At 35.4% G+C, this 24,937-nt stretch overlaps 3 protein-coding genes across 4 annotated transcripts; 1 reads left to right on the top strand and 2 right to left on the bottom strand.

Annotated features, from left to right (window-relative positions):
- Positions 1-897: 897 nt before the first annotated feature.
- LOC7465598 (MLO-like protein 1) lies at positions 898-6,196 on the bottom strand. Of its 2 annotated transcripts, none has more exons than XM_024605033.2 (14): positions 5,806-6,196; positions 5,578-5,635; positions 5,245-5,462; positions 4,072-4,188; positions 3,896-3,965; positions 3,591-3,685; positions 3,000-3,074; positions 2,797-2,885; positions 2,566-2,615; positions 2,134-2,174; positions 1,807-2,016; positions 1,657-1,724; positions 1,501-1,561; positions 898-1,387 (listed from the first exon to the last, which is right to left on the bottom strand). In XM_024605033.2, the coding sequence occupies exons 1-14, from the start codon at positions 5,920-5,922 to the stop codon at positions 1,205-1,207; spliced, it is 1,452 nt and encodes a 483-aa protein (XP_024460801.2). In that variant the 5' UTR covers positions 5,923-6,196; the 3' UTR covers positions 898-1,204. The 2 variants fall into 2 exon arrangements, with proteins under 2 accessions (XP_024460801.2, XP_024460802.2); XM_024605034.2 differs by having other exon boundaries at positions 3,905-3,965; positions 5,806-6,192.
- Positions 6,197-19,049: 12,853 nt separating this feature from the next.
- On the bottom strand, positions 19,050-19,781 carry LOC112328175 (uncharacterized). The gene has a single exon (XM_024605108.1). The coding sequence runs from the start codon at positions 19,779-19,781 to the stop codon at positions 19,050-19,052; it is 732 nt and encodes a 243-aa protein (XP_024460876.1).
- Positions 19,782-22,856: 3,075 nt separating this feature from the next.
- LOC7459915 (F-box/kelch-repeat protein SKIP20) lies at positions 22,857-24,766 on the top strand. The gene has a single exon (XM_002310332.4). The coding sequence runs from the start codon at positions 23,244-23,246 to the stop codon at positions 24,606-24,608; it is 1,365 nt and encodes a 454-aa protein (XP_002310368.3). The 5' UTR covers positions 22,857-23,243; the 3' UTR covers positions 24,609-24,766.
- The last annotated feature ends 171 nt before the right edge of the window (positions 24,767-24,937 follow it).

A 24,937-nucleotide genomic window follows, 5' to 3' on the forward strand; every position in this document is an offset into this window, starting at 1 on the left:
CGATATTTTTCTTATTGCTTCCTCAATGTGCATTACACCTTGTCTCCAGTTTTTGTTTCTGCTTTCCAATTGTACTATGTACTTGGGAAATCCTTGGTTCTCATCCGTCTCTTTAAGCTTTTTAGGAAGACGGAAGTCAGTGCGTGTCAATCAAGTTGCTTGCAGCAATACCATACTGAAGAGATCATTTTCCCTAACTTGGCTGCGTGAAACAACTCGGTAAAAAGAAATGAAGCAAAGCCCTGAGCAGAATCTTAATGGAGCAGCATAAATGAGAAGCATAGGAAAAGTTGAGAATGCAATCATGATTTTTAGTCTATGTTTTCAGTATCTTGGGAGTTGAATATTACACGTTTTTTTTAGTTTATCTTGAAATTGATGGTGGGAGAAGTTTCTATTATGGGAAGAGGAAGTAATGTAGCCAGTTGCAGATTATGTTATACAGAGCAATGATATTTTTCTTGTCAGTATTAATGCTCCTGTCTAGCTCATGTAATATTAATATGACTGAGATGAAATTTCCGTTCGGAATTGCTTTCATGTTTCGACAATTTCAGATGTTATACGCTTCTTCCTCCTTTTGTCTATTCATTCTGATCGACTTGAGACTAGGTAGCAGAAGCCAAGGTAAGAGAAGATATGCTTTAACATCTCTCCGTCTTAAAACTTTTTTGTGTTGAAAAAACAGAAAAGAGTGTATGTTAAGTATGACAATCAGTCTATTTGTCAGGTGACATGCTAGCTGTTGAACTATTATTTGTCTGTGTTCGACAGGAAGGTTCATTCCTTTGATAGTTGAAGTTGGCAGTGAAAGTTGATAGCAGTGGCAGTTGCCAATTTCCATCGACAAATGCATACCTGCTGCCTCTTTTCCTATCTTTCAACGGATACAGATAGTTGTTTTTTGAAAATGGAATTCTTGAATATACCAACACAAGCAAAATCTTACAAAATTGTTTGTGAATCTGGAACTTGGAATATAGATTTAGTTGGTAAAACCAAGTTCCAGGTGAGATATCTATTGCAACCCTTCTTTTCTAGCTGTCTAATGTCAAAAACATCGACTCTCTCAGCTTATATACTACTATATATTACAGAGTTGGCAGGTAAATCGGTTTCTGAGTGCCTCCAAGGTAGTTCATTTAGTTCCATAGTATGCAGTTCCATGTACAATCTCTCCTGGTTTGTTCTCTTCCATTGCAGTCTACTTTGATCCAGCCTTTGCCATCTGAATCAGAGGAGACTCCTCTCTGTGAACGACTTGGTTATGGGTAGATTCATTTGCAGCCTTTCTCAACACTGTCTTCTTTTTTGCTTGCTTAGCCCAACCCACAAGCCCTTCTTGAACATGTTCATCAAATATTGCTTTCTTAAATGAACTTCCCATCTGCATTATAAAAAGAAAACAGAATCACCCCTTCTCAGTCATACATCCTGGATTATTTTTTAACAAGACACCTCGGTACTACAACATCTTTCGGTGAGAAAATTCTAACTTACCTGTGTCACAATTGCATAGAGTGGTAGGGTACTGTAACTGCAGAGCAACTGAATGAATGCCCTAAAAGATGGGATTGACATTAAAACAAAGCGTGTAATTAGAAGTTATGCCTTTATATATGGTAGAAAACACAATAGACATGAAAGTGAATTTACCCTATAACGAGTCTTGGAATAATATAACTAACTTGTCCCATTATGCAGGAGTCGAAACCATATTGTAGCTGTAATAGATTGTGAAAAATGTCACATATTTCAGTAGCCATTTGCTAAATGTTGTTAGGAAATGTAGTGTTGTGACTTTACCCATATCCAGAAGAAAAATGCCATTTCGAAAGAGTTTTGGAATAAAATGATGTGGATCAAAATAAGAACGATTTTAGGCTTGTTGAACCAGAAGTGATCATCTGAAGGATGAACAACCAAATCCCCTTGGACTGCTACATGTTTCTCGGCGACCTCATGGGCCAACTGAGAGATTACATGCTCCAACTTAGTTCCCACGGCTAGTAGAAGCTGCCAAAAGAGCACTACCTTTAGATTTTCAAATAAATTCTTAAACAACCTCTTTCATGGATAATAAGAGCAAAAGTATAAAATAATAGCAGTATAGGAAACGGTTGGACAGCTTACAATGAAGGGTATGAATGCAATCCAGAAATATGCATGCCAGCCTGCATAACAAAATCAGGTATAACCTTCCTTGCTCAGAAATGACTTTCATACCACAGGGCAGGATGGAAAACGGAGAGCATGGCATCAGCTTAATTATTTCTTATCAGCAAATTGACAAGGCATTTTTTAGGAGTGAGGAAAAGAAAAGGTTTTGGCTTGTCGGTCACACATTCAGTTTTGGAAACCATAACTTCTTTGCAATCGGTTTTCTCTATTCTTGAATAGTTTTTGGTTCTAAATTGCACGAGTCATTGAAACTACACTAATTGCCAAATTCTGCACTATTAAGCTGCCTAAAAATGGTGTGCTGAGTTACTATAAGAATGCGTTTTAGTATAAGAGGTGCAAAATGATCCTCTAGTAATTGAAAGGCAATATTAATTAGCTTACCAGCAACATTCAGCAACAAGAAAAGAACCACAAATAACCAAAGATACCAACTGCAGCCGATGAAACCAGAAATTAGTACATTCACTTTGCACAGAAGAAACACTCATGGAATTAATGATATGCACTTTGAAAAGGATGGAACATGTTAGATTCCATGGAATTAAAGCTCCATGAAGGCATGAATTAATAGTTTGCATTGCATATGATTAGTGGCATATAAAAATCACTAACCTTATTCCAACAACTTTCTTAAAGTCAGCTTCAAGGGCTCGCATCATGTATTTGTGAAAATTAAACTTTAGGTTTCCCCTGCAATGAGTCTGTAGAAGAAACCCTTTAAAAATGTGAAGAAGAGTTTCTTTTCTACAAATCTGAGTTTTTTTTTTAAGAAACGGATATGTAGAGTTTAAGTGTGAATAGAGTCATGAACCCACCATAATGAAGCCAAGTCGCAATGTGATATAATCAGATCTTGTTACCGATCCATAGAACTGCTTGAAAAATGATTGCTGAAAGTAAAAGTTAAAGAGCGAAGCCATTAGAAATATAATGAATCGTTTCTGAGATTTAATCTCATGATATGAAGAATGTCATATAAGAAGTTCATAAAACATGATCATTTAATTTTATCACCCCTGATTGACTGGTGTTTGCTACATAAGACTGACATTAATTATGCATAGAGATTATGGTTTTCCAGCTAAGAGTTATTTCGCTTCGATAAAGTTTCTCATTGGCTTGTGCTGAAACTTGTGAAACAAATTTTTCACACTTAATGGAAAAGCATAATTAATAGGGGAATGTTTTCTTGGAGTCATACCAACTAATAAAAAAAATTTAATCTATAGAAACTCGTCTTTAGACAGGAAATATTTTACGTGAAGCATTTTTTCATATCAAAATCATAATTCAATAATTGGACGAGAAGATTTTTGGTACTGGGCAGTGTAGAACAAGTCCAAGTGGTTGTCGTTTCTACAAGTTTTGGTATTCAGTTTATCAAAGTTAGTTGTGGAAGGACTTACCACCCAACCCAGAAAGTAAGAATTCTTTCCAAAACCCAGATAGCGTGTCTTGATAAAATCATGGTCTTGAACATTCGTAAGCTTTGGATCTTGAGCTGAAAAAACATATGCATGTGTAAAAAGAAAATCATCAGGAGCTTGGAGAAAATATAGAAGTGCATCATTTGAGTCTGAAGTTAAGCCAGTATAATCAAGATAAAATTCTCAGGAGAACAAGCATGTAAGATCTTCCAGGTTGAACACACTGGACGTAATGGCTAACCTATTTCAAGGAAAAAATTAATAAGAGAAAGTAAGCTACTAACAAGCAATACCTTGTTCTGGATCTTGTTCCTTGTTCGAGATAGAATCCTCCCAACGTTTCCACTGCCTTATCTGCACCGAAAAAGACATTTAACAAACACTATTCAATATGAGGGATCAGAGAATAATGCAGTAGTTAGGGAAAAAAAGAAGAAGCAAGTGAATACGAGGAAATTACCTTAGCACTTCCGAAAAGAATGGTTAGAGCACAGAAAACCACATGCACACAAGCAAGCACGAAGATAAATATATGAAGATGATGCAGTGCTGTTGTAGATAACATAGGAACCTTTCCCTGGAATGTGATCAAAGAGGATAAATGTTAGCCATTTACTTGTAAATATCCATTTACCATCAAAGCACATGGCTAAGAGAAGGTTACCAATTCTTTCTTACAGCAGACATGAATTTACAAAATCCTGTCAAATCTGTTTGCTGACACATTTCATACTTTGTTTATTGAAGCTATTAAACAACAAAATGCCGCTTGCTTTAATCCGTACTTTAAAGGACTGGGCTCAAGTTAATATTTTAAGTTATACTTAATGAAAACAGCTAGAATTGCATAGGATTTCAGCTTTCAAACACCATTAAGGGACCGTGAGTGATATCTTGAATACTGGAGAGCATGAATTTGAAGATTAACTGATAAACTGTGTCTTATCACAGAATATGTGTGTGTGAGAGATGTCACGAGTAATGAAATTCCGCTGCACGGATACGAGCAATTGAAACTTTAAGAAGAAGCAAATGTAGGACTGATTCCCCCAAAATTAAAAAGGGTGTTCTTGAATGTAGAGGTGTGGATAGAGAGTCAAGGCAGAAACTAAAGTGTCTATGGAAAGAGAGGTTACAGTTAAAGTTACAAACAAGGGTACCAAACAGGTCATTCAGTCTTTTACGAAAACTCTCTTTTGTTTCATTGACTAGGAAAAGCAAGCCAAATATTATAATCCATATTAATCATCAAGCATGTTCGGTTGAGGCCTGAACGTCTCCCTAGCCACTACAAGACTAATATATTCATCACCAAATTCAGTTTTCAAATATTCTGCGTGCGTAGAATCTATATATCAACCTGATCTTCTAATATTGTATAGCTCTTCCATCCAAATTCCTGTCCGTTCCCTTTAACATGAGCATGTAAGTAGAGGTCTTTTCTTTTTTTATTCAAAGGAAAAAAAAACAGAGAGTAAATGTAGTTGGTGCGGCAGCATAAGATCCGTGTTGCCTTGACAACCACTCCATCGAAATTAAATTTAGATCAGCAAATCAATGAGTGCTTACTAGTAGTAATAACAAAAAGAAAATGAGAATATATAGTACGTAGGAGTAATTAATTATTGATTACCTCGGGACAAGAATTAGCGGGGGAGTCCTCGGCTAATAGGCGTCGGGAAGTCCCACCAGGAAAGAAGGAAAAGAAAGCCTGGAAGTGGGCAGTAGTTCCTTTAGTTTCTTTCTTGCAGGGCAGCATTTTCTTAGACAAATCCTCAGAAATGCAGATAGTGTTAATTCTGCCTTGGAACACTGTCAGTAGCAGTGATATAAACCCCAAAAGCATCAACTCTGCACCAGCGAAAATCAAATTAATCAACTTCTAGATTATAAAACATCAATCTGCAGGATGCCAAACGAATTCCTATATATGAATATAATGATCGTGAATTAATATATGATTTACCTTCTTTGATTTTCTGTAAGGCTTCAAAGAGCGGTTTCTGGTGTTTTCTCTTCAATAACTGCAGATTAAGGGATAAAAAATGAAGATGATCGCTTGTACTGCATAGATATAGCAAAAGAGATCGATGATAGAGATCAAAACTGGAACAAAGCATGGTAATCGAATTCAATATAAAAAAAACAAGATGAAGAAGAAAAGAAAAGGAAGGAAATAAGAGTGATGGATGACCTTGCCAAGGAGGTGAAGGAATCTTTCAACAATAAGAGAAATGAGAACAATAGCAGAGCAAACCGCTGCCACAACCCATGTGGGAGTGTACTCTAAGGTTGTCCCTCCTTCTGCCATAATGCTGTTATGTTAGTGTATTACTCCTGCTGCTGCTGCTGCTGGTGGTATTCTTCAAATCTTCTTTCTTGTATTGGCTTTGCTTGGATGCATACAACAATGAGATGGGATCAGAGGAAGATCTGCAGGCGGGATGGATTTAAGGAAACAAATGTTTTTCTTTTTTTATTTTATTTTTTTCCAATTCAAACTCGACTGAAATGACCACTTTATACACTGGCCTTCATGGCCCCATTGGATTTCTGATTTCTGAATACGGAGTTGCGCCAAGGTCAGTGCCTTGATTGGTGGCTTGGACCTAAATTACCTGCCTTTAAGCTTTCCTGTTTTCATTAATATTGATCACTCCATTTTATTTTTTATTTTTTTTAATCTTTTCAAAGTAGGGTTTGTTTAAGAACTTCATTCCACTTTATTTCCCAAGCTAAGAGTACTATAAGCCATGCAAGCGACGCATCACCATTCTATATAGTTCTTTTTTTACTCCGTAATATATAGGAATATTAGAACTATAATTAAATAAAATAATTATCAAGGGATGAAAAAAAAGTTGTATTATATAAGAAAAATATCTCGTTGTTTTTATATGAATACTATAGAACTTAACCAGTATATATTTACCGGTCTGTTTTATTAATCATTGTAAATCCTAAAACTCTTAATAATTAATAATAGTAAACCGCGTTATATATTATGTTGTAAGATCGGAAACAGCTGGTTGTTTGTTTGTTTCAATGAAAAAAACAAAACAAAACGCGTTTTATTATTATCCCGATTGGATTGGATTGGATTCTCCTGTTAACATCAAATAATGAATGATTCTTTTCTTAAATCGTTATACATAGAAATATATATAATATAATTAGTAGTAACTGGTGGGCAACGATTGAAATTACAATGTATTATTATTCGAATTTGGGCCCCACGATATTAAGAAATCGTATAATTAAACAGAGGTTTATTTTATATATGTTATAGAGATGGAACAATTTAATTACTTCGTGCGTTCCATTACGATAGAAGAAGGCTATTTCCAATGTTCTAAATTAATGTCTATCGCCATTACATTAATTTAGAGATCGATCGATCGATCTTGAAGCCCTCACTCACTATCTGAACGTGTGATTATCTCCATTTTCATTTTAATCATATAATTAAGGTGGCTTAATTTTTAAATTGCATTATTAATTTGCATCAGCAGCAAGCAATTAAATTGTTTTTAGGGTTTAGGGCCTTCGCCTTCCCCCACACATTATTAGCAAATTGCTCCCCTGATTGACGGCACAACACGTGGAAGGAAGACTGGCTGCCTTTGTCCTAAAACTGCCCCCGACCGACCAAAGTTGTGGTTGTCCATTAATGGAAAAACACATGCTATCGAATTGAAGGGTGCGCCTCCACCAATTGGAAACCAGTAAACTAGTCTTGCTCCTCGCAGTCAATCACACACACGATGAATTTCCACTTGGTGATCATCATTCTTTATTTGCTGCACTCATTTTCATCTTCAGTTCTTGCTTGCCAGTTGAAAAGATTTTTACAACTTGTTGTGTGTTCTTACGGATACAACGTGCGCATTTGTACGAAATAAATAAAGAATTTGATGTTTGTATGAAATTCCTCAGTTAATTTTTTTATGAAATGGAAACAACTTCATTTTCAAATATTTTTTAAATAATTTTTTCTTACTATTTCTTGATAAATAAATAAAAACGTTCATGATTCACCTCCATCTAAATGTGTGAGTGGTTATATTTCAAAATCAAATATGCTAAAAAAAAATAAAGATATTGGTATTTGCATAGTGGTTAATTATACGTTGATATCATTATTCTTTTATATAAAATTTAGAAAGTATATAGTTGGTGGTAAAAAGCTTAATATCTACAAAACAATTATTTTTAGTAAGGTCTAAGGACCTCTCAATAATAAAATCAGTGATTGTTTAGTAATGATAACAGTAAATAAGAAAATGGGCTTTAAATATTTTTTTTAAAATAGTTTTGTTCTTGTTTTTGCATTATAAATATTCTGATAATTAAAGCAAGAATATTTAGATGAGAGAAATTGTTAACATTTTACTTAGATAGTTCAGGTGGTATTTATAATCCTTAAACTCTATTGTTTTAATGAAATGAAGGGGTTAGAGAATCATTTTCTCCTAACCACATTAATAGAGATAAATATTTCCTACACAACACTAATTAAAGGCAAATATTATTTATACATCATTAATTAGATGTAAATATGGTAGGTCCTTGGAATAGTTTTTATCATAGTTATTAAACCCGGCCCGGGGGTTGACCCGGCCAAGGGGCCGGGTCCCGGGTTTCATGGGTCAACCCGGGTTAACTCGGGTCAACCCGGAAAAATTAAAAAAAATTAAAATTTTAATATTTCATATGAAAAAATCCATGTAAATATAGATTACACATATTATGAAGTTTAAAAGAATATTTTTAAAAAAAATTATCCCACATTAAAAAAATATTATGTTAAGTTTTTAAGTTAAAGTATTTAAACTAAAACAGTTTTTTATCCCACATTGAAAAAACATAACTTTTTCCTTGGAAACATAGAGTATACATACTAATGGGTTTCAAATCCCACATTGAAAAAACATAACTTTTTTCATGGGAACATAGAGTATATATATGAAAGGGTTTCAAATCCCACATTGAAAAGATAATATGTTATCTTTTTAAGTTGAAGTATTTAAATCAAAAAGTTTTTTTATCCCATATTGAAAAAACATTATTTTTTTCTTGGGAACATAGAGTATATATACTAATGGGTTTCAAATCCCATATTGAAAAAACAAGGTTTTTTTCATGAGAACATAGAATATATATATAAAAGGGCTTCAAATCTCACATTGAAAAGATATTATATTATCCTTTTAAGTTGAAGTATTTAAACCAAAAGGTTTTTTATCCCACATTGAAAAAACATGATTTTTTTCATGGGAACATAGAGTATATATATATGAAAGGACTTCAAATCCCACATTAAAAAGATATTATCTTATCTTTTAAGTTGAAGTATTTAAACCAAAAGGTTTTTTATCCCACATTGAAAAAACATGATTTTTTTCTTGGGAACATATAGTATATATACTAATGGATTTCAAATCCCACATTTGAAAAAAAAAAAAAAACCGGGTCTCGTTCGGCTTCGCCCGGGTTTGGCCAGGTTGTTGCCACAGCCGGTCTTTTATTAAACCCGGACCGGTCCAGCCACCGGGTCGACCCGCCGGGCCGGGTTTAATAACAGTGGTTTTTATACACCTATGGATGTAAGGAAACAAATATCTTTGACATGAATATTTCATATTAAAAGTTTTAAAAATAAATAAACAGAACCTTATGACCCTAACATGGGTCTATAACGACATCTAGACCAATTAGGTTTGGTGCGCAGCCAAATTCAAGGGCAGTGTAATTGGCAGCTCACCTAACTCATGTTCTCTTGGACTCAACACCTAACAAACCTAAGGATGTTGGGTCTGGTAACTCCTCATATCCGTGTTTGCTTGAGTTCAGCACATGGCTGATGTAAGGATGTTAGGACTGATAGCTCGTTAAACTCATGATTGCTTGGACTCGACATGTATCTAAACTCAAGGACGTTGGTTTAGCAGCTTGTCATACCTACGTCCACTTGGATTCAACATGTGGCTAGGTCAAGAATACTGTGTTTGGCAGCTCGGCGAGACTATGGTTGTTTGGACTCGGCACGTGGCTGAACCAAAGTATGTTGGACCTATAAGCGAGTAAACCTATATATTTGGGCTTGGCATTCTATGAAATCTAGGTGTGTTGGATATGAATACAAGCCTCACTCATATGTCAAGGAATCGCCACCCAATTATTAGATCTTTTTAGACATGATTTAGATTTTTTCACGAATCTTGAATCATCATCAATATGCAATTAAACTCACTTGCTGCTCATCTCGTGGTTAACAAGAAAAAAAATGATGGGTTTTTAAGTGAATCAAAATCCTACATGCATAGTTCATTGTTGAAAGAAAGACGAAAAGGAATTCAAAGCATAAAATGGATTGCAGAAATAGTTTAGACGGGCCTCGTACTGAGCTAGACTCAATCTAATGGGTGGTGGACCTGACTTATGGCCGAACTTCATTTGATAATGGGCACTAAGAGTTGGGCCTTACTTTACTCATGACTTCGACCTCCCCAGGGCAGCCGCACCGCACAAATAACATCATGTATGAATGGCTTTATTAATTTTGGATTACACACGTATGTATGGGCTCAAACCTTTGAGGCCAAGGATCCACACCCTAGTGGTACTTTCAAGTTTCAATGCCTCATTTGCTATCATTTTTTATTATTATTAAATAAAAACAGGTTTTTTCTTCATTTTTTTTGTTTAGAAAAAATATAAAAAAAACCACAACTGATTGTTAAGAACTCTTCAAATTCAAACAGACTTTTCTATAAATTTGTGACAATAACTGTTGATTTTGTTTATTTTTTCAATAAAAATACCCAGGACAAAACCAAGTCATAAATTTTTTATATCTATTTTTATGAGAATCTAAAGATCAAAAAAGAAGAAGAAGAAGAAAAAACTAGCCCTTGGATCATGGCTTTGTACATAATCATTGATTCATACTGAAAGGCCATCATTATCGGCGTACGAATAAACATTCATATGTGGGTAAATTAACGGACCTCGTTTACATACATGCATTATCTCTCCAGATTTTTTAGAGAGAGAGAGAGAGAGAGTCAAGGCAAGTAGAGTCGTGGGGGGCGGCAGTGCGGCGATCATGCTGCATGAATCGTGCAATTAGATGCTCCGGGGTTATTATTATTATTATTATTATATGTGAATCCAATCTGATAAAAATTGAAAGAGTAGCTCATGGTGATAGCTAATAATTAATCTGTATTACTAATTCTCCTTGGAAAGATATTTTCTATAAGTATATTGATTTCCGGCTTTTCCGCTTCTCCAGAAGTTACGGTTTAATGTTGCTCCTTAATTCGTTTTAATTTATTACATTTCAATCCCATACTTTATTCTCATTGCATTGTAATCCCTATTAGTAGAGAGAGAAAGGAGAGAATATATAGTGAATCAATTGTAGCGAACCAACTAGATTAAAACACATATCATTTTCATAATTTTAAGGACTGGGCCTCTCTCTTTCTAGTTTGTTTTTTTTAAAATCTAAATATTAAGACTTGCATCCAAGAAGATTATTTTTTTAAGAAAAATATATAAAATCCATGTAGGGAATGTGTCTTTAAAATCGATTAAAAAAAGGATCTAGCCTTTGTTGATGTACAATCTGTCTTGATGGTATTTTTAACGTAAAAATCAATGTATGTATACATTGATCCAATCATAAAGAGATGGAGTGATTCTGCATGCTTCTTCTTGTTTTGCATTTCTTAATTAGCTCCTGCATGTACCGTCATGATCAGATGCTTATTAATTTATAAATAATTAAGTGGGTACGTTAATTAATTAATTAATTATGGATTGCGTGTCTTTTATACGCAATAGATAATTAAGAACGTCAGTTGATACGGATTTGACAGGTTAGGCTATGATAAAAGCTATATACAGAAGAACGTCAGTTGAACGTCAGTTGATTAACTGTCATCTCTTTTTTGAGAAGATACAGTACACACAAACCATTGATCACATACTACTTGCTGGGCAAAAAGTTTGGGGATCGAGATTAAGAATGTATGTGATTTTGGGGCCAGGAAAATCCTCTCGACCTTTAAGGGTTCAAATGAAATACGTCTCAAATACACAACCGAAATTAGCGACTCTATTATTTTTCTTTGCTAGAACTTGCAAAAAGAGACGGACGATGATATTGTAAAAAAGAAAAAACAAAAACCTATAGGATGTCAAATGCTTAGTTTTCTCTTGCAATCCTTGGACTCGAACAATGCATGCTTTGGATTCATATACAACAGCAATATGATTAAGATTCTGGTGTAAACAAGAGACAAATGAAAGGGAACAAGTATATATAGATGCTGTAGAAATGAATTGTAAATTAAGTTGCCGCCGGGCAAGGATGGATATTAACTAAGAAAGATTACCACTGGGCTGGCTGGTAGCTTGTTGGATCTAAAAAGTCCTCAAAATTATTTAAGAATTAACGCCCCCTAGCTAAGGTTGCTTTCGATTTGATAATAGCCTCTAAGTTCACGAGGTAAAATATAAAAAGAAAAACATCCATTTAGCTTATCAATAAGGTTTATGTGTTGGATATTTAATTAATTTTTTAATTTTAGCAATTTAATTTATTTTTTTTAGTCAAGGTAGTTGGTGACTTGCACTTTATATTTGATAAGCCAAGGTGACTGATGTTTAATATATATAAAAGATTTTTTTTATATAAATCTTGAGATTCTTTTATGTTTAAGTAAATATTTTTTTAGAGAGAAAATACAATAATATTTTAAAGAAATAGATTTTGAAAATATGTTTGCTAAAAATATTGAGAATAAATAGATTGTGAACTTGAAACTTGAAGGATTCATAGAGTATTTATAGTCACAAGTCTTGTTCTTTTATGGAGAGGAATGACTAAAGTGTTATTTTTCCTTGATAGCATTGATGAGAGATAATTATGTCTTACATATGCATTAATAAGGCATAATTATTTCTTACACGTGTATTAATGATGGAGAAATATCTCTCTTACAAAAATATTAATATGATGAAAATATAGTAGTCTAATGAGAGATTTTATATATATATATATATATATATATATATATATACACACTCGGGGGTGTAGAGGGAGTGAGATCTAGAATGTAGTTAAGCTTATGGAGGTTGAGCTCTTTCCTTAAGCTGAGTTCTGAGAGTTGGCCATTTCCTTTAGGATGAGTTCATGGATTATTGGGTGCAGGCATTAGGGATGATCATTTTCGGTTCGGTTCGGTTTTAAATTAAAAAAACTAACCAATTGAAATTTATATTTTTTTTAATTATAAATCAAACTGAACTGACTAACTAGTTCATACCGACCATTTTAGTTCGGTTCGGTTCGGTTTTTTTTCTTTTAAAACCGGTTGGACCTGTTTCCATTTAATTGGGCCTTATCATGTTTTGGGTTCAAATCGACTACTTTGTGATTGTTGTCACTGCTGCTACATTTGTCATTTACTCATTTGAAGAAGCTGATGCAGACTGTAAAAGAAAGTTGATTGAGGATTTTGGTAAGTCAGAGGCAAAAATCAAGACTACAAAATAAGATTATGTTGGTGGTTCTGTTAGAAAAACAAGACATTTTTCTAACAGAAAAGTGATAGTTGCAGGTAATTGTCAACAGCCAAATGAGAATTTCAAACAATAGTTTACGGCCAAACTATAACAAAGAAATAATTTTCAAGTGAAACTTCAACTAAAAAACCAATAGAAGAGGACAAAAGACAACAAGAAGATTCTTTCCCTGCTCGAAAACCAAGTTGTTCGTCCTTTGTGAGTTCAATGAACCAACAACCTTCAGACACACAAAGCTGATGAGAAATTCAACATTAAGCCAAGTTGTGAAAACTGAAGCAGATTCTTGGGAGAAAGTACTTTTCTATCTATTCATAAACAATTCAAGAAACCCATTTTTTTTTTAAAAAAGACATTTAAAACCTAGATCAATTTTCTTAGTGAAAACGAGCAAGCAAACGATGAAAAAGTACTTGGATTTTCTCTTCTTTAATCGCACAAAACTAAGACATCAGAGATAGAAAGAAGAAGGAAGAAAGGGGGGAGGGGGGCAGGCGGGGGAAAGGGAGGGGTTGATTGCGAAAGAAAAGGAAATTAGGGAAATAAGGTTTCAGTAAAAAAAATAAGCCTTTTATACCCAGGTTTGAATTGGGGTTGAAACTTGAAATTGAACCGGTCCGGTTTGAATTGGTTTAATCGGTTTCAGATTTTTGAAACCGGAACCGAACCAAACCGGATTTATTTTTGTTTTTTAATCAATTAATTCAATTTTTTTTTATTTGGTTTTCTTGGTTAACTCTTTTTGATTTTTTTAATTTTTGTGGTTTTTTTTTTTTTTTATCATTTCTAGTCGGCATGTTACACGAGGCCATGAGTTGTTGAGGTTTGGGAGATTTTTTAGGCTTGGGTTTATTAAGTCACAAATATACTTGGCCAAACAAGGTAAGGTACCTTCCCTTATTCCTTCCTTAATTCCATCCGCAAGAAAGTATTTAGGATACCATTAATTGTTTGTCCCCTTTGAGATTTGTATTTTTGAATTGTATTGTAGCTTTATATATTCCCAATTATTAATTGATTAAGCGATCGATAAAACCAAGCTAGATACACTTAAGATGTACTCGTAATTAATTATATATTAATTTGCGTTGACCCAACCTAGTAAGTATAATTAGCCGTTTAGCGATATTGGAAGTTCAAGTATATAAAAAATTACTTAGTTAATTACACAAACATGTTGATCATACATGTGTGGCATGTTAATTATACACTGATAACTTCAAGCAAGGGCTGCAGAAAACATGTTGTGCTGTTTTTTCTCACATCAAATCTCCTACAATCACGTTCCACTCGATTAATTAACGAGCTCTCAAAACATTAATTTAATCAATTATAAATCTTGAATCGATAGACTGATGCTCTTAATTAGCCTTTTCTTTTTTTGTCGGTGTATAAATTAGTGGCTAGCTTAGCTAATTAATTATGTCCCCCGGGCCGTCGATACCATCCATTAATAGCTAGCTGGTGAGTGCTGCCAGACAGGACGCCATTTTTCAAGCAATGATGCATGCCCCCTTTTCTTTTTCACTTGAAGGGAAGCCGCTTTCGAGTCCCCTTCTAGAACCCCTTGCTTGACAATTCTTGGATCTACTAAAAAAATACAATTCATAACGTCGTCAATATCTTGTTAAATTCATACGTAAAATTTAATTACAAGCTTGCAAGTATCGTTACCATATAATTAAGCTTGTACATATTATATATTCTTCGCGACAACTACTTATAAACAAATATTACTTTATTTATTACATGCAATTGGGATTTATTTATTTAATTTCTTAAGAGAGGCCGTTGCCATCATTTTATATATATATATATATATAACACATGTATCCCATTGGGGATGGGAAGCGGTCAAAGTTTATATCCGGTTAAAATATGTAGAAATATATTACTCTCCTCTGTGTGATGTTAAATTAGATAATCCAATCGATTCGGGTAATATCAAATATAGGATGAAATTACTATCCTTGATTTTTAGAGCTCTAGGCTGTCTTTGTTTTTGCTATAATACTCTTATTTAAAAAAAAAAAAATTGCTTCGAATTAATTTTTTGGTATTTTTTTTATCATTTTGATGTACTAATATAAAAAATAATTTTATAAAATAAAATAAAAAAATATTATTTTAATACATTTTCATTATTTTAACAACTAAGTATAAAAGCATTGATAATTCTAAGCAATTGATTAACAGTTCAAGATGAAGAGAAAGACTTAACTTGTTTTATTGAATGAAGGCTGGTTTATATAGCAAACCATTACAACAGAAATCAGATAAATAAGCAACCCACGTTTGACTCTCCTATAAACGTGGTCAACAAACAAACAATAAATCAAATGTAATCCTTGATCCTATTAACCAGGATATTATTGACTGACTTAGTCCTAACAATCCCTCCCTTAAACTGCATAGTTGTTAACTAGCAGTTTATTCGGTTGGTACCTCACAGACACCCAGCAAACCTCTTAGTTTCTCAAATGTATCCATCTTCAAAGCCTTTGTCATGATATCAGCAATTTGATCTTGCGTGTTGCAGTGTTTCAGCTCAATTACTCCTTCTTTGCACAGCTCACGTAGAAAATGAAATCTAACATCTATATGCTTGCTCCTGCCATGCATAATTGGATTCTTTGCTAATTTAATTGAAGACATATTATCACAGTGTATGATAGTATGTGTTCCTTGCTTGCAATCTATCCTTTCAAGTACTCTTCTCATCCATACCGCTTGGCACGCACAATGAGCTGCCGATATAAATTCTGCCTCAGTAGTTGATAAAGAGACTACTGGTTGTTTCTTGGAGCTCCAAGCTACTGCTCCTTCACTTAACATGAAAACATATCCCGAAGTACTTCTACGGTCATCTTGATCCCCAGCATAATCACTGTCAGAGGAGGCCATTAATCTTTCGTCACCTGCAGCTTTTCTTTTATAATGAATGCCCAAGTTTACAGATCCCTTCACATATCTCAGAATTCTCTTAATAGCCTGCATATGTAGAGTTGTAGGTTTCTCCATGTATCTACTGATCAAACCAATCCCAAACATGAGATCTGGCCTGGTTACTGATAAATACATGAGACTTCCAACCATTTGTTTGTATTGAGTTACATCCACTTGCTCGCCATCTTCATTTCTCATCAGCTTCATACCTGGTATCATTGGATTGCGAACGGAATTTGCCTTTTCTAAGCCAAATCTCTCTAGTACTTCTAGTGCATATTTTCTTTGGCTTAAATAAATTCCTTCATCATTCTGCACAACTTCTACTCCAAGAAAAAACTTCATTTTGCCTAAATCCGTCATATCAAACTCTCGTTTCATTGAGGCTTTGAAATCAGCAAACATCCCTTCATCACTTCCAGTGAACACCAAATCATCTACGTATATGAATATTATCAGAATTTTCTTGTCTTCTCCAATTTTAACAAACAAAGTATGCTCGCTTGGACATCGAGCAAAACCTTCCTTCACAAAGTATGTTTCAATCCTGCTAAACCATGCCCTTGGTGCTTGTTTCAAACCATATAATGCTTTCTTCAATTTGAGGACTTTGTGTTCTTCTCCCTTTTTCTCATAGCCGAGAGGTTGCTCTACGTATACATCTTCGTCTAATTTTCCATGAAGGAAAGCACTCTTTACATCCAGTTGGTACACCTTCCATTTTCTTTGTGCTGCTATTGCTAGAACCATCCGAATTGTGTCCCATCTTGCTACTGGTGCGAATACCTCGGTGTAGTCAATTCCATGTTGCTGTGCATATCCTTTTGCTACAAGTCTGGCCTTGTATTTATCAACTTCACCTTTTTCGTTGAGCTTTGTCTTGTATATCCATTTTACCCCAATCTTCCTTGAATTATTCGGCAGCACAGTTAATTCCCATGTGTCATTCCTTTCTATTGCAGCAATTTCATTGTCCATGGCTGCTCTCCATTGTTGATCTTTTTCAGCTTCTTCGTAGGTGTGTGGATCTCCTGCAGTAGTGTATAACACCATATTTTGTGTTTCTTCTTCTTCAGCTATGTTTGCTCCCATAACATAATCCTCCATCCACTGTGGTGCTCTTCGATTTCTAACACCTGCTTGCGGCAAATTTTCATTTTCTTCTTCTGCTTCAGGTTCTGCAACATCTGCTGCACTAGTATCTGCCGCAACATCATCTCCAATCTGCTCCTCATCTTCTTCTAGTTCTTCTTCATGTATACTGTCATTGTTGGCTCCCCAGCTTAGTGTGTTGCTTGTGTTGACTGCTGCCCAGTTCCAGGTTGCATTTTCTTCAAATATGACATCTCGGCTGATTATCAACTTCTTTGTGAGAGGATTAAACATTCTGTAGCCCTTGGTTTCTTCACTGACTCCCAACAGTATGCATTTCATGCTCCTTCAATCCAGCTTTGTTCTTCTCTCATTGGGTACATGTACATGGCCAATGCAGCCAAATACTCGAAAATATCCTACTGAAGGCTTGACTCCACTCCATGCTTCTTCAGGGGTGACTTCTTTTATTGCTGCAGCAGGACTTCTATTTAGTGTATGTATACACCAATTTACGGCTTCTGGCCAGAATTCTCTGGGAATGTGTTTTTCAGACAATATGCTTCTAACTAGATTCATTATTGTCCGATTCTTCCTCTCAGCAACACCGTTTTGTTGAGGAGTATACGCGGCCGTTAATTGTCTTTTGATCCCATTCATACTGCAGTACTCATTAAATTCTTTCGAAGTAAATTCACCACCTCTATCCGTGCGTAAACATTCCACCAAGGAACCAGCTTCTTTTTCGACTAGATTCTTGAATTTTTTGAACATATTGAAAGCATCTGATTTTTCTGAAATGAAATAAACCCAACACTTTCTACTAAAGTCATCAATGAAAGTGATTAGGTACCTCTTGCCACTGTTGGATTCTGGATTCACGGGTCCACAAATGTCAGAGTGGACGAGCTGTAGTTTGTGTGTTGCTTTCCAGTGGCTTTTCTTTGAAATGTTGTCTCTGTGTTGCTTGCCACTTAAACAATCTGCACATACTTTGGTATGAGCTTTAAGTAGTGGCAGCCCGTTAACCATCTTGTTATAATACAACATCCTTAATCCTTTGAAGCTGAGATGAGCAAACCTGTTATGCCATAGCTGTGCTTCACTTTCTTCACTAGTTTGAAAGAAAGCCACCGATTCTTTGGGAGGTATAGTTGCAAGCATTATGAACATTCTGTTGACTGTCATAGCTATCTCCATGATGAGGCCTTTAGTTGGATGAAATAGCTTGCATGTATTACCTTTAATCAGTATTGCTAAACCTTTCTCCTGTATTTGCCCTATACTGAGTAAATTGTTTCTCAGCTCTGGAATGTAATAAACTTCATCAATTCTTTGTATTGCACCAGCTACTTTCAATTTTACATACCCCTTGCCCATTACTGCCATTCTTGAATTATTGCCAAGCTTGACCGAATGTCTAAATTTTTCATCTAATTCTGTAAACCATAGTTTATTCCCACTCATATGATTGTTGTAACCTGAATCCAAAAACCATACCTCTTCTCTAGTTGAGTTATGAAGTTCCACATGTGACATTAGTACCATTTCTTCTTCTGCATTCAATTCTGTCAGCACCATTTCGTCTTCTTCATGCCATTCTGTCAGCACCATTTCTTCTTCACTTAAATCTGTCAGCACCTTTTCTTCATGTAATTCTGCAAAATCATGAAGTTCTGCATTCAATTCCTCTGTCAGCGTCAGCACCATTTCTTCTTCATTTAAATCTGTCAGCACCTTTTCTTCATGTAATTCTGCAAAATCATGAAGTTCTGCATTTAATTCCTCTGTCCGCACCATTTCTTATGCATTCAATTCCTTTGTCAGCACCATTTCTTCTTCTGCATTCACTTCTGTCATCACGATTTCTTCATGTAATTCTGTGAAATCATGAATTTCCACATGTGACAACAATAGCATTTCTTCTTCGCAATCCAATTCTGCATAATTAGCTGTTTTTTCATAACCAGGACATTTATAAGAAAAATGTCCTAGTTTATGACATCTAAAACATTCAATAATAGCTTTATTGAAAGATTGTCTTCCCCAGCTCCTGCCTCTGCCTCTGAAATTGCCTCTGAATCCTCCACGGTTTCTGCCCCTTCCTCCAAATCGAGCATCTTCTCTTGCTTCAGACATGACCTTAAGAACTTGCTCTTCCTCTTTGTGCCCCCTCATCCTTTGTTCATGTACAAGTAAACTACTTTGAAGTTTATCAATAGTCATTTCAGCAAGATTATTTGATTCTTCAATGGAGCATACGACATAGTCAAACTTTGTTGTCATAGACCTCAAAATTTTCTCAATAATAACAATCTGCTCCATTCTTTCACCGTGTGTTTTCATTTTGTTGGCAATGGTAAGAGTTCTTCCAAAGTACTCATCAACACCCTCACCATCCTTCATTCCAAGTAGCTCAAATTCTTTCCGCAGTGCTTGTAGTTGTGCTCTTTTCACCTTAGTGGACCCTTGATATTTCTGGCGCATTGAATCCCATATCCCTTTTGCAGAATCTCTATTCAGGATTGTTTCCATGATAGTTCGATCAATGGATTGAAAAAGATAATTTTTCACTTTTAAATCTTTCAATCTCATCTCCTCCATGTGTTTCTGCTGGACCTCCGTGAGTTCTGCTCCAGCTCCAGTTGTGCTTGCAGGAATTCCACTCTCTATTAAGCTCCAGTAATCTTTCGATCGTAGCAGATTTTCCATTAACATTGCCCAGTGGTCATCGTGACCATCAAATCTGGGAATTGCAGGTTGGACAAAATTTCCCTCTGCCATGAATTTATCTTTGATTTCACTTTGATTTCGCTCCTCTCCTCTCTGTGTTTCACTCGTTTCACTCCCCCTTTTGTTTTTTATTTTTACTCTACCCACACACTCCTTGCTACTGATTGCTCACACTCCTCTCGTGTTTCACTCTTCTCTCTTGATAAAAAGCTCTGATACCAATTGATAATTCTAAGCAATTGATTAACAGTTCAAGATGAAGAGAAAGACTTAACTTGTTTTATTGAATGAAGGCTGGTTTATATAGCAAACCATTACAACAGAAATCAGATAAATAAGCAACCCACGTTTGACTCTCCTATAAACGTGGTCAACAAACAAACAATAAATCAAATGTAATCCTTGATCCTATTAACCAGGATATTATTGACTGACTTAGTCCTAACAAGCATTACATACTAAATTAAATTAAATTGGTCGAAACTCGAAATGGATAAAAAAATGATAAGGGGATAATGTCCAAATTTATTTATTTTTAATATAACGATGTTATTATATTGAACACACAAAAAAGAGAGCAAGTCATGGGTAATTCTCTGACAATGTATTTAAACTTTTCCCAGAGGATTATTGCTTCAGTTTCTCGCGCTTCGATGTGTATCGAAGCAATTTTTTTTAACAAAACACCAAAAATAATGTGCAGGCATTAGTAGTGCTTGCTACAACATTTTAAAAAGATGAATCTACTAAGCTAAATTGAGAAGCATATGCATTGAAAAAAGTTAGTTTTTTTATGAATTTTATCCATATAATAAGACTAGATATAACCTGATTTTAGAGTGACATTTTTTTTTTAAAATTAAAACAACGGCAAACTGGATTAACATCGAGCAACCTAAATTAACCATAATATTCGTAATTTAGGTTATGGGCACAACCCTAGTGAGCTAACTCAATAGAGCATCTAACTTTTTCTTTTCCATTTCTATTATTCCCTCTCAATGCCATGCCTTCATTGGATTCGGGTTGGATGAAATCCTAGATGAAATTGAAAAGTTATAAGAGAAATAGGGATTAAATTAAAAAAAAATGGCTTGGGTTCGGGTAGAATTAAATAACAACTCAATTGAGAAGTTCAAATAGATTCATGGACCAAATTTTTTTTTTAAAAAAATCTAGCGCATAAAGAACATGCGTCAACATGTGGAAAGTGGTCATGATTTTTTGGCGGCGTGTGAGGCATCATATGGATTCCAAAGGCAATCTTTTTTGGTTTTGTTGGAAGCATCTTATCATCCCCATTATATCAACAAAATTTGATATAAAAAATTCGATCAACAAAATAAAAAATTAAATCAAAAGAATGAGTACCAAATTTGATAAACAAAAAAACTAAAGGAGGATGCAATTGAAACAAAAAAAGAAAATTTGAGAAATGAATTAAAACAAAACAAATAAATATAAAAAAATTAGGAACAAAATCAAAAGAAAAAGAGCTTGAAGGGCTGATATAAAAATATAAAGGGTCGAGGAAAGAGAGAAAGAAAGAAAAAAAATAAAATAAAAGGATGTCGGCAACTAATCGAAGGTCCGACAAGAACATGCGTTGCACAAGAAAAAAAAGGAAACTGAGACGAATCTAGTGACACGGTGAAATCAATTTTTTGACCACCGAGTTCAACGCATGTGTCAACAACTTTTAATGTTATTTTTCGAAAACACCATCCTACCCTTGTAACCCAAGTATAATTATATATATAAAAAATCATTGTGCAATTATGAATTAGCCCCTAAGTTAAGCCTTAAAAAATTGAATCCAAAGGTAATAAAATAATTACACTATAGCTACAAATATGAAATGCAAAAAAAAAACCCCTAAATTATAGTTAACTGATTGTTTACTTTTAAACGCAATAAAATCATTGCACTGTGCAAAGAATTAAAGAAAATATCAAAACACCTCTCAGCAATTCACAAATAACAAATCAACCAAAGAAAAAAGATCATTTTACTCCTAAAAGGCACTTAAATGAGAGTTTTTTGAAGGACGAAACCATCCATTTACTATTATAATCCATGAATGACAAAGTGATATGTATAGTGAATAATCCACATATTTTAGCTTTTTTAAAAAAATTATTTTATATAAAAAAAGTATTTGAAGTCCAATTAATCCACTGTAGATGTGTTGGGTATGCAGAGAGGAAAACAATATTTGGTGATTGCTCCTTGATCGATCATCATGATAATAGATGTACATCCCTGCATTTTTCTAATTTTCTAATAGTAAGATAATCATAGAATGTGTTTAAGAGTACCATAATAATTGTTTTTTAAAATAATTTTTGCTTAGAAATATATTAAAATAATATTTTTTTATTTTTTAAAATTATTTTTTATCTAAAAATATAAAAAAAAAATTTAAACAAATTTAATTTTCAATGAAACATCACTTAAAATTCAATTCCAACCAGTTCCATAGTTACCGGTAGTAATGAGTATAAAGTTAAACAACAAAAGATAGCCACACGTGCATGACATTGAGACATGACAATGAACGATGGAGATAGAATGGCTAAGAGCATGGGCTTCTAGAAGATATAGATTTTATTAATTAAATGGGATAGCTAATGTGGACCTGCACTCAAGTATGAGCAGGTACAAGTGGGTAGGGCAGCTGATTAATAAAATCTTTGCGAAGTTTAGCGTCCACCACCACCACCACCACCACCACCACCACCACCACCACCACCACCACCACCACCACCACCACCACCACCACCACCACCACCACCACCACCACCACCACCACCACGACGACGACCACGGAGCAGCTGAATATTATTCATTCACAAATAACAATTCAACTCTCCTCTCCTCTATATAACCACAGCAGCCTTCATTCATTGCTAGTATTTGCTATCCCAACCCTCAAACTGAAGGCCATAGCTCTCTCCCTGTATATATATATATATGCGCGCGCGCGCGCGTGCCTGTCAGTTTGTCCCTACATATTTTACTAGTTAAATTACCCTTCATTTTTCAAATCTTTTCTTTCTTTCACGCAACCCCATTGAAAGCATTACTCTACAACCGTCCTTATGTCTCTTAAATACAAACCGGACTTATCTCCACTAATGTCCAGCTAGCTAGCAATCTCTTCTTCTTCTTCTTCTTATTCTTAAAGTATTTTACTCCTTCATACAGAAAGACTTGTTAAACGTAAGAAATTGTTCACAAGAAGGGAAAAAAAAAACTTAAAAAATGGAAGAAACAAAGACTAGTATTATCAAACTACAAAAAGCACTGGAAGACGATCAAAAGCAGCTGCAGCAGCTGATTCCAGGCCTGCCAGATGAGATTTCTATGGAGTGCCTGGTGAGAGTCCCTTACCAATTCCATTCCAATATGAAATCAGTTTGCCATACTTGGCAACACTTGATTTCCCATCCTTCCTTTTATCAACAAAGGCTTAAATCTGGCACTTCTGAACATCTTGTTTGCCTTGTCCAACCTCTTCCCCCAATAAATGACTCCACCACCACCACCACTACTGAATATGATGATAATCCCCTTGATAGCAACAACAATAAAACAACCAAAAACGAAGACAAGCAAGAGCAGCAGCAGCCCATTCATAGCCCACCTCAGTATGCACTGAGCATCTATAATATCACGCATAACATCTGGCAGAGGACAAGTCCTACAGAGGGATCGGGAATTCCTATGTTCTGCCAATGTTTAGCCCTTCCATCCTCTGGAAAACTTCTCCTCTTAGGGGGTTGGGATCCCACTACTCTGGAACCAGTCCCTCATGTATTCATCCTGGATTTCTTTGGAACCACTGGAGCTACCTGCAACTGGAGACGCGGAGCTTCAATGTCGGTTCCACGCTCTTTCTTCGCCTGTGCTGTCATTGGATCCTCAAAAGTGTGCGTGGCAGGAGGCCATGATAGTCAGAAGAATGCATTGCGATCTGCAGAAATCTACGACGTTGAGACAGATCAATGGAAAATGTTGCCTGATATGATTGAAGAGAGGGATGAGTGTCAGGGACTGACATGGGAGGGGGATTCCAAGTTCTGGGCTGTGAGTGGATACGGCACAGAAAGCCAAGGGCAGTTCAGGTCTGATGCTGAGTTTTATGATCTCTATAGTGGGTGTTGGTCTAAGGTTGATGGGGTTTGGCCTTTCTCGAGTGCTAGCCCTAGAGGAACCACAACTGCAGTTTGTGTCAACAGGGACAAACACCAAAGGTTGTGGTTCTTGGGAGGTGACCAACAGCAACAGCAGCAAAGTAGAGAAGTAGTCCAGGTCAGTGACACCATTAGACTGGAAATAGTCGGTTCAATTCCACTTCCAAATTGCATTACCGGAACAAACCCGTGTGTGACTACTTTCAATTATGTTGGCCAAGAAGGGGGGAATCATAAGAACAAGCATCGGTTGTTTGTAATGAGCGGCGGCGGTGGCAGGGGATCATCGACACTAGCTTGTGGCGAATGTGATGGGGAAGGGGCATCCATCTCCGATGGATATAGCAATGATGGCACCATCAAGTGGAACCACATCCACACTCCTGTGGAATTTTCTGGTTTTCCATACTCAGCTTCTTCTCTCATAATCTGAGAATAGACGGCAAACCACATCTTTTTTCCATATGCACTGTGGAGCCAGTTAACTAGACATCACCTTTGAACGGAGCCAATAGTAGGGAACTAAGAGTACTATGTGCTGAACATTTCCTTTTCTTTGTTAAGCCAAAAATCTATGATACGAGTTAAGTACGCGAGCATGCATGCGATGACAGATGCTAGAACATGAATGCTGCTGGTTACTTTCAAGTTACTATCATTACTATTGTGGTTTACTCCCAAATGCTAATCCATTCTTCAAGATCAAACACCACCATTGTCGAACAACACACCGCCCGTGAATGGAGGGAGGGTCTTGGGTAA

This window comes from Populus trichocarpa, chromosome 7, assembly GCF_000002775.5.
Source record: "Populus trichocarpa isolate Nisqually-1 chromosome 7, P.trichocarpa_v4.1, whole genome shotgun sequence".
In the NCBI taxonomy this organism is placed as follows: Eukaryota; Viridiplantae; Streptophyta; class Magnoliopsida; order Malpighiales; family Salicaceae; genus Populus; species Populus trichocarpa.